The sequence below is a fragment of the Clinocottus analis genome, unplaced genomic scaffold (genome assembly GCF_023055335.1).
Source record: "Clinocottus analis isolate CAN_PGR_092001 unplaced genomic scaffold, fCliAna1.0.p SCAF_49, whole genome shotgun sequence".
Lineage (NCBI taxonomy): Eukaryota > Metazoa > Chordata > Actinopteri > Perciformes > Cottidae > Clinocottus > Clinocottus analis.
In genome coordinates, this window is record NW_027176206.1 from 215,001 (window position 1) to 224,529 (window position 9,529).

At 48.1% G+C, this 9,529-nt stretch overlaps 1 protein-coding gene across 4 annotated transcripts in view; it reads right to left on the reverse strand.

Moving 5' to 3' along the window:
* The window catches only part of sorcs2 (sortilin-related VPS10 domain containing receptor 2), a 97,602-nt gene extending 88,366 nt beyond the window's left edge, over nt 1-9,236 (reverse strand). For all 4 annotated transcript variants that reach the window (XM_068599613.1, XM_068599612.1, XM_068599611.1 and 1 more), the window contains exon 1: nt 8,812-9,236. In XM_068599613.1, the coding sequence (XP_068455714.1) occupies nt 8,812-9,165 (354 nt within the window). In that variant the 5' untranslated portion in view covers nt 9,166-9,236. The remainder of the gene's footprint in view (nt 1-8,811) is intronic.
* Between the last annotated feature and the right edge of the window lie 293 nt (nt 9,237-9,529).

Here is a 9,529-nt window from a genome sequence, read left to right on the forward strand (position 1 = left end):
AGCCTCGCAGGAGGTGTGTCCTGCAGATGCTGCTGTACGGTGGAAAGACTTCCAGGAGAATGCATGAATAAGACATGATGAACATTATGAATATGGTAAGTGCTCATGGTTAACAGAGCCACAGTGAAGTGGGAGATGTACCCATCAGCCCCTTCAAGCACTTCACAAGTCTTCAGGGAGCAGAGCCATGCTCCACTGCTGCGTGGTCCTCGTGCACACGACATGTGTTGTGTTGGCTGTGTAACTGAAAGCAGAGGTTTCATTACACTTCACTATAGTTCCCCTCCATGGATATTATCCAGCACCTGCGAGGCACATATGCATGTATATGTGTGTATATGTGTGTATATGTGTGTATATGTGTGTATATGCATGTATATGTGTGTATATGTGTGTATATGCATGTATATGTGTGTATATGCATGTATATGTGTGTCTATATGGGAAAACACTTCTTGAAGTTCACTGATATCTTCTATAAATAAGCTGTGGTGCGACAGCTTTGTGTGTTTACTGTGTGTTTGTGTACTTGCCCCAGCCAATCCTAACCAAGGACACGGACACTGTTACAGCGTCTCCTGTGCTGGCGCCGGCCGGTGTGCAGGGCTCCATGCTGGTGTTGTGCAATTGGCTTAAGATGGAAACTGAAAATACCCTGGTCCCTGGTGGGAGGTGGGCTGAGACGGGTTTGATAGAAATTGGGGACGGCTTAGCACGGAGAGAAGATCCAATCTGTAAATGTGTTGCTGTGGAGGAGAAATACTGGAGGAACCCTGCTGGGCCGCTCTATAGGCAGAGCTCACCCACTGCTGCTGTAGTGGGTACACACACACACACACACACACACACACACACACACACACACATCACACCACCCCCTCACACACATCACTCAAAAGCTTTTCCACCAGCCAAATACTGCAAGCCAACACTAAGGACATTGTGGAATCGTCTCAAGTCCAAACACTTTAATGTTTCATCTCCAGTTAAAGAATCTGTGTTTCATCCAGACGTCTGACAGAGATGAACAACACTAATATGAGAGAGTCCATACTAATTATACATCAGTAATCTGGGTATCATAAATATTCTACATGTCCTGACAACCTGGAGAGTGGTTGTTACATCGTCCTCTCAGTGAGACGGATGTGAGGGGAAGTTGACCTGAGAGCTTCAAGGGCAAAGGAGATGACATGTTAATGCCTGGGAGGCATGGGAGGGACACTTGTATTTGTGATGTTGGGCTATACAGAATAAACTGGATTTAAATGAACACGGGAGAGGATAAAGCCGTGTGTGTACAGGACAACGCTGGGAAACAAGGAGCGCATGCTGAGTAGTTTACCAGAGCAACAAAGGAAGGAAAGTCTGGAGAATGTCGGGAAGCTCAAGCAGATGAGGAGCTTTCTGTGGGCCACAGCCGCCAACTAGCTGTTGTGACTGTTGCCTGGTAACTAGTACCCCCAGCTGAATGTCTCACACACACACACACACACACACACACACACGCACACACACGCACACACACGCACACACACACACACACACACACACACACACACACACACACACACACACACACACGCACACACACACACACACACACACATCTCACAGTCCTGCTGCCAGAAGCCTCAGAACAATCTGTACGTCAAACGCGTCTTAATGCTTTTATTTGTCTGGCAGCCGGCATTCATCTGGCACAACTAGACACTTAGCACCACTTAGTTAGCACAACTAGACACTTAGCACCACTTAGTTAGCACAACTAGACACTTAGAATCACTCAGTTAGCACAACTAGTTAGCACAACTAAACACTTAGCACCACTTAGTTAGCACAACTAGACACTTAGCACCACTTAGTTAGCACAACTAGACACTTAGCACCACTTAGTTAGCACAACTAGACACTTAGAACCACTCAGTTAGCACAACTAGTTAGCACAACTAAACACTTAGAACCATTTAGTTAGCACAACTAGACACTTACCGCCACTTAGTTAGCACCACTAGACACTTAGCACCACTCAGTTTGCACAACTAGACATTTAGCACCACTTAGTTAGCACCACTGGACACTTAGTTAGCATGGTTAGCACCACTAGTCACTTAGTTAGCATGGTTAGCACCACTTTAGCATGGTTAGCACCACTAGACACTTAATTAGCATGGTTAGCACCATTAGACACTTAGTTAGCATGGTTAGCACCACTCGACACTTAGTTAGCATGGTTAGCACCACTCGACACTTAGTTAGCATGGTTAGCACCACTAGTCACTTAGTTAGCATGGTTAGCACCACTAGACACTTAGTTAGCATGGTTAGCACCACAAGACACTTCGTTAGCATAGTTAGCACCACTAGACACTTAGTTAGCATGGTTAGCACCACTAGACACTTAGTTAGCATGGTTAGCACCACTAGACACTTAGTTAGCATGGTTAGCACCACTAGACACTTGGTGAGACAGTAACAGTTGCATGCTGCTCTGTGTACCTTCCTAAGCGCTCATTAGCAAGTCAACCGTAGCATCGAAGCAGCAAACGCTGCTACCTTGTAAGACCCGTGAGCTGTGCCAGGCCAGCAGGGGGCAGCACCTCGAGGAGGCTTTATGTTCCCGTGAACGATCCTTTTCAGAGTCAACTCTGCCAGCAGTCCTGACATGAACGTCTTGCTTCACGGCAGAACCAGCAGTAGTTTCTGTGCCAGCTCGCTGATAGATTTCAGTGATAAGGCTCATGGAAGCTGAGACTGACTTTCTGCTTTAAATTGGACTTTTTTTTTACTGTCTTGAATGTTTGAGCGTCTGAAATACTAGTTATCTGTAATGAAATACTAAAAGTAACACTTTGACGAGACGAATGCCACGCAATTCAATGCAGTTGCAATATGTTGGTGCAGTGTTCCTTTAACTGGATACGACACGCTTTAAGCCTCCATGATGGCATTATGGATGGCTCCTCCCACAACCTGACGGCCACCTGGATGTCCAACATGTAGAGGCAGCGGACCATGTGATTTCAAGAGAGAGAGGAGAACCAAGCAAACGCGTCTGATGATTTACCGTCTGGGTTTCTGAGTGTCTCTTTAAGCAGGATGAACGAGGACGGACAAGATGAAGGATGAGAAAGCTTCTCTTCACATGTGCAAACAATTTTCCGCTGCAGAACAACCAGAGGCCAAATGAACTGTCGCTTCTTATGCGGAGCGTGAACAAATGCCTTTCCCATTAAGTCAGGCCCCTGGAGACCCAGATAGAGAGTGTGTGTGTGTGTGTGTGTGTGTGTGTGTGTGTGTGTGTGTGTGTGTGTGTGTGTGTGTGTGTGTGTGTGTGTGTGTGTGTGTGTGTGTGTGTGTGTGTACATTCCTGCATGAGCCATGATCTACCTCGCACATAAAGGACCGTATTACAAATCATTATTGTTCATTTTAAAGACTCAATTTAAATTCAACCGCCGCCATGTTTGGACTCGATGCATCCTGCAGGCAGAGGATCCTTTGACCTGATTGGCTAAAACAGTTCTAGCAATCTGACGGTGGTGTTGGCAAGGTAACCTGAGGGCTGAGGGAGGAGGGGACGATGAGGGTTGAAGGTGGTCTCACCTGGTCTACAGTCACAAAGCTGCATCACCTCTAACGCAACATCAACCCAACTCAGGCGGAGAGAGATGGAGGGAGGACCCGTGCTGGCAGATACATGCAGACTCACAACCGTTCCTTTGTCATGTCTCTGAACTACTGGATGGATTGGCACAACGTTTGGAAGATGATTGATTGAGGCGTCACCTTTCAGTCCTGCAGCAGCAGGCTGACTGCTTTGGTTCAAAGATTTATCAACAATAAGTTTGCAATGCATTTTGGGTCAAACAGTCATTTCCCCCTCAGAGTGAAATCTAATCACTTTGGTGATTCCTCATCTTTCAGACGTCATCAGGTCCAAAGTCCAGTTTGTTTATGAGCAAACATCTGAAAAACGATTGATATTCTCACCAGCTGCACTGAGATCAACTTTGTTCACAGTGTCAGTGTGAGCATGTTAGCATGCTGACGTTAGCATTGAGCTCAGCATGATCATAACCACAGTGTCAGCTCGTACAGCTGAGCGTTTGGGTCAAACCCATCACATCCATCAGCGTGATGTGCATCAGCTGTTACACAGCGTACATAAACTCTCACGTCGTATCACTGTTGCTCCCCAAGCCGCCGCTCGCCTCGATCAAGATTACTCCTGTACACGGACGGCCTCCAGGTCACATGACACACAACGCAGCCTCCTGTCTGGTTATTTTAATACAACATCATCTTCTCACGACATGATTTCAGCCTTCCAGACTATCTTTGTTCCTGATAAGCTGCTGGTTGTTTCTCCTGAAGTGTTTTCACACAGTGGTGCAGGGATTACTCCGTAGTTTTATTAATACATCATAGATTCAGAATCTTTCAACATTTATGGGTCAATGAATTCAGTGTTGTTCTTCTACTTCCACTTATTCCCACACAGGAGAGCTCTTAAAGTGGCAGAAATTACCCACAATTCCCTTCTGGCATCAGACGGTATGGCAAGAGTTTGGACTGCCAAAGCCCCTTTTGCCGCTCGTTAATCACTTAGGCTACTGTGGGACAGCCCACCAGGGAGCAACACACACACACACACACACACACACACACACACACACACACACACACACACACACACACACACACACACACACACTTCACATCTAACAGCAGTGTGAGCGCAATACAAATGAATAAACGCTCTTTCCATGGAACAATCAATACATGCAAACCAGAGAAACCCTATAAAATGTGGAGCGCTGTTTCCACACTGACACACACACACACACACACACACACACACTGACACACACACAGTGTTCATTCCCATGGAGAGGAGATAGAAACAGAGGGAGGAGGCGCTCAGAGGCCTGTGGGGCGGATCAGAGGAACAAGGCGTTCTCTTTCAGGCTCTCCAGCATGTCAGGAAGTCTTCTGGGACAAACTTCATGTCCGTCTGTCACTGAGTGATTGTGTTCTGTTGGAAATATTAAATGTAAAGAAAGGACACGATCCAACAGGAAACTGGTGCACTGCTCCTGAACCATGAACCCTGAACACTAAACACTGAACACTAAACACTAAACCTTAAACACTAAACCCTGAACACTAAACCCTAAACACTAAACACTAAACACTAAACACTAAGCGCTAAACGCTAAGCACTAAATACTAAACGCTAAGCACTAAACCCTAAACACTAAACACTAAGCACTAAACCCTAAACACTAAGCACTAAACGCTAAGCACTAAATACTAAACGCTAAGCACTAAACCCTAAACCCTAAACACTAAACCCTAAACACTACACACTAAACACTAAGCACTAAACACTAAGCACTAAACCCTAAACACTAAACACTAAACCTTAAACCCTAAACACTAAACACTAAACACTAAACCCTGAACACTAAACCCTAAACACTAAACACTAAACCTTAAACACTAAACACTAAACCCTAAACACTAAACCCTGAACACTAAACCCTGAACACTAAACCCTGAACACTAAACCCTAAACACTAAACCTTAAACACTAAACACTAAACCCTAAACACTAAACCCTGAACACTAAACCCTAAACACTAAACACTAAACCTTAAACACTAAACACTAAACCCTAAACACTAAACCCTGAATACTAAACCCTGAACACTAAACCTGAACCTGACCCTAAACACTAAACACTAAACCTGAACCTAAACCTGAACCTAAACCTGAACCTGACCCTGAACCTGACCCTGAACCTGAATCCTGCATTTGGGGTAAAAGCATTGAGACGTTTCCTGTTACGGTGAATTTCAGGTTTGGGACTTTTTTCTTTGTTTCCTCCTGGCGTCACACTACGACTCTTAAGGGAGCCACTTAACTTATCTGAAGAGGCTCTTATCTTCTGAGTGGACAGAAGGTAATTGTCAAATAATCTATTTACACATTTTAAAAGCAGAATGTTTTTAAAGTGCTTTGGTTATTTGGGCAACTAATGAGTTAGAAGTGATACTAGTAGTACTGTTCATACTTAAACATGACACCCAGACTTCACTGTAGCAGGAAGTCTGGAGGTTCACACACACACACACACACACACACACACACACACACACACACACACACACACACACACACACACACACACACACACACACACACACTTCAACAGCGATCTCTTCTCTTCAAGGACACGTCTGCGAGTGCCTGAGGGAAAGCTGTTTCATGCTCTGAGCCATCAATTGACCAATCACGGCCTGCCAAAGTGTCCGTCACCGTCGTTGCTGCAGGGCCAGAGAGCAGGAGCTGTTTTCAATAACAGGACGTTTACTATGAAGCCACATGAACAATTCATCCTCTTGTCAGACGCTTTGCAGGCCGGCAGGAGACGTCCTGTGTCCTCCAGGCAGGAAGAGTTCACAGTGATGGTGTGGAGAGGATGGGCCCGGACCACCATGAGGAACTCAGCAAAACACAGAGAAGTGTTTTCAGGAGAGATGCTGTATCCAGCTGGTCTCTGTCACATCAGCAGACGTGGAAACAGAAGTCTTGTGCGCGGTGGATCTTCTAATTACTGACTTCAGGAACCCAAAGAGAGGAGGCAGGGATTCATTTCCCCAGCAGTCATCTGTGTGCCACTCATAAATGTCAGAGGGATATTGCATGGCAGCGCTGCTCTGTGTTTATGAAGCCGGGATGGACTCGCTCTCGTTGACCTTTCAGAGTGCCCACAGTTAATTGAAGATAAGTCAAACTTTCTCTGTCTGGCAGAGCCAGAGCTCGAGGATTCCTGCCGACTCATCGCCTCAATTAAAACATAAGAAAGAGAAGTTGACGAGGACGATCCTCACAAGAGAAGCAGCTCCTACCAGATGAAATGCCCTGGTTTGCATATGGATGATGGCATTATGCATTCATTTGCATAAACGTTGTGTTGGTTGCACAAAGGAAAGCAAGAGACTGCTGCACATGACGAGAGGACCTCATGCCATCACCGGATAGGAGCTTGAGTTTGAACTTCAAAGCTTCAGAGTTTAAAAGGTGGCAGCTATAATAAGCTCCCTGTCACTCCTTAAAGAGGGCTCTGGGTTTAAATAAAGCGATCCTCCGCCTCTCAGGGGCGGTAAATAGGAGTATACTGAGCGAATCTACAAGATTTCTGGCTTCTGAAATTCAATCCCAGTCCTCCCGCCTGGCCCCTCCATGTGTGACGGTGCAGAGCAGCTTGAAATTAAATCTCTCTTGCCTCTGTTGCTAATCCAATAAATGTAATGTTACACGTTCACATTATTTACCAAATCATTTGTCATGAAACTCCAGCAAATTTGATGCAAAATAGGTCAGATTATTTCCTCTGTCGTCTTCTCCCCAGAGCCGCGGCGCTGCGACAGCAATGTGTCGCTAACAAAAAGGCTGTGATTGTGAGTGATGTCTCCACCGAGCTCCACCAGACACCACCCGTCTGCCAACAGCACCACAAGGACAGCTCTTGTTCACGTGGAGCTGGTCCTCAGAGGCCTGAGCAGTGTTCACTCTGACCAGGTCACACATGAAGCTCCCAACGATCCCACTTCAGCATCCTGGACAGCAGAAAACTTCAGAGTGTCAGACTGCTCTTGTTGTCTCTGATCAGTCTGAAGTCTGTCTGCTGTCACTAACACTTATTAGCATGAGTACGTAGCATAGCATAGCATAGCATAGCATAGGCAGACACTGGCGGTTGAGGCATAAAAGTACATTTTCACTTGAGCCGAGTCGCGTTTCAAAGCTCAAATAAAGAAGACACTGCAGAATGCATGAAGTACAGAGCTCCATCAATATTTTAGCCACGGCTTCATGTGACTGAATCTGCAGCAGGCTGTCTGCTGAGGCTCTGAGGCTCTGAGTCTCTGAGGCTGAGTCTCTGAGGCTCTGAGGCTCTGAGGCTCTGAGGCTCTGAGGCTCTGAGGCTCTGAGTCTGAGGCTCTGAGTCTGAGGCTCTGAGTCTGAGGCTCTGAGGCTCTGAGGCTCTGAGTCTGAGGCTCTGAGTCTGAGTCTCTGATTCTCTGAGTCTGAGGCTCTGAGTCTGAGGCTCTGAGTCTGAGGCTCTGAGGCTCTGAGTCTCTGAGGCTCTGAGTCTGAGGCTCTGAGTCTGAGTCTCTGAGGCTCTGAGTCTGAGGCTCTGAGTCTGAGGCTCTGAGGCTCTGAGTCTGAGGCCCTCTGGAGGTCACAACACTGTGTGAGGTCTCTCATCGTGCTGCTCAGAGCGAATCCTCCAGGACACCAGAGATCAGCAGCAGGACGTCAACAATGTGACAAAATCAACACGTAACATGGTTCAAACAAAGGTAACGACAACAACACACTGTCCTACACACACCTCACAGTCCTACACACACACACAGTCCTACACACACACACAGTCCTACACACACACACACACAGTCCTACACACACACACACACACACACACACACACACAGTCCTACACACACACACAGTCCGTAACAACATGAGGTCATGGCTGTGGAGCCGCTGACAGGAACATGTTTAGGAAGTCTGAATCAAAGCTGGACAACACGCACAGCGTGCAGCTGACCACCTATAGGGTGTGTGTGTGTGTGTGTGTGTGTGTGTGTGTGTGTGTGTGTGTGTGTGTGTGTGTGTGCGCGCGCGCGCGCGTGCTGCATGATGGATGCCGTGACAAAGAGGAACACTGAGCAGGGCGCGCGCCCCGCGGGCTCGAGCGGGCTCGTGCGGGACGGGCCGTGGGGAGGTACTCACGCTGCTGTTCTCTCCGGTCCAGTGGACCATCGCCTGGTTGTGGGTCGCATCCCCTTTGAGCACGAACGAGCTGCTGAGGAGGGTCACGGGTTTTTCCCGGGACAGCGCTCTCCTGAAGCGGGGGGAGCTGTGCGCGCTCGCGGCGTCCTCGTCCCCGTCCGTCGGTGAGCTCGGCGGGGATCCTCCGGCTCCGCCGCCCGAGTCTGGCGGACGGTCCTGCCCGCCGCGCCGCGTCAACACCCCGCTGTCACAGCGCGCGGGTCCCGGCGCGGACATCCAGACCGAGCCCAGCAACAGAAAGACGCAGAGCTGCACCGCGGCGCAGAGCCGCTGTTCAGCGCGCAGAAATGCCATGTTAGCGCCACGGAGACTGATGGAGAGACTGCTGATGCCGGGGAGATAGGTGTACTGTAAGCAGACGGAGAGGGAGGAGGAGGGGGAGGGAGGAGAGGAGGGAGGAGGGAGGAGGAAAGAGGAAGGAGGGAGGAGGGAGGAGGGGAACGAGAGCGGAGACGTGGGACCAACGTGGTCGCGTCTCCGCAGTGGAGCCATCTGCTGTCCACTGCGGCTCCTCCATGAAGTCTCACCAGGAATTCAACCTGTGAAGAGGTCACGTGACCGAGCCGTTCAGTTCCAACACTCTGACATCATCCAACAGCTGAGTCGTTGGAAGAGTAAACACAAGTTCATCCACTCAGTGTAGAGCTCATTTATGAAA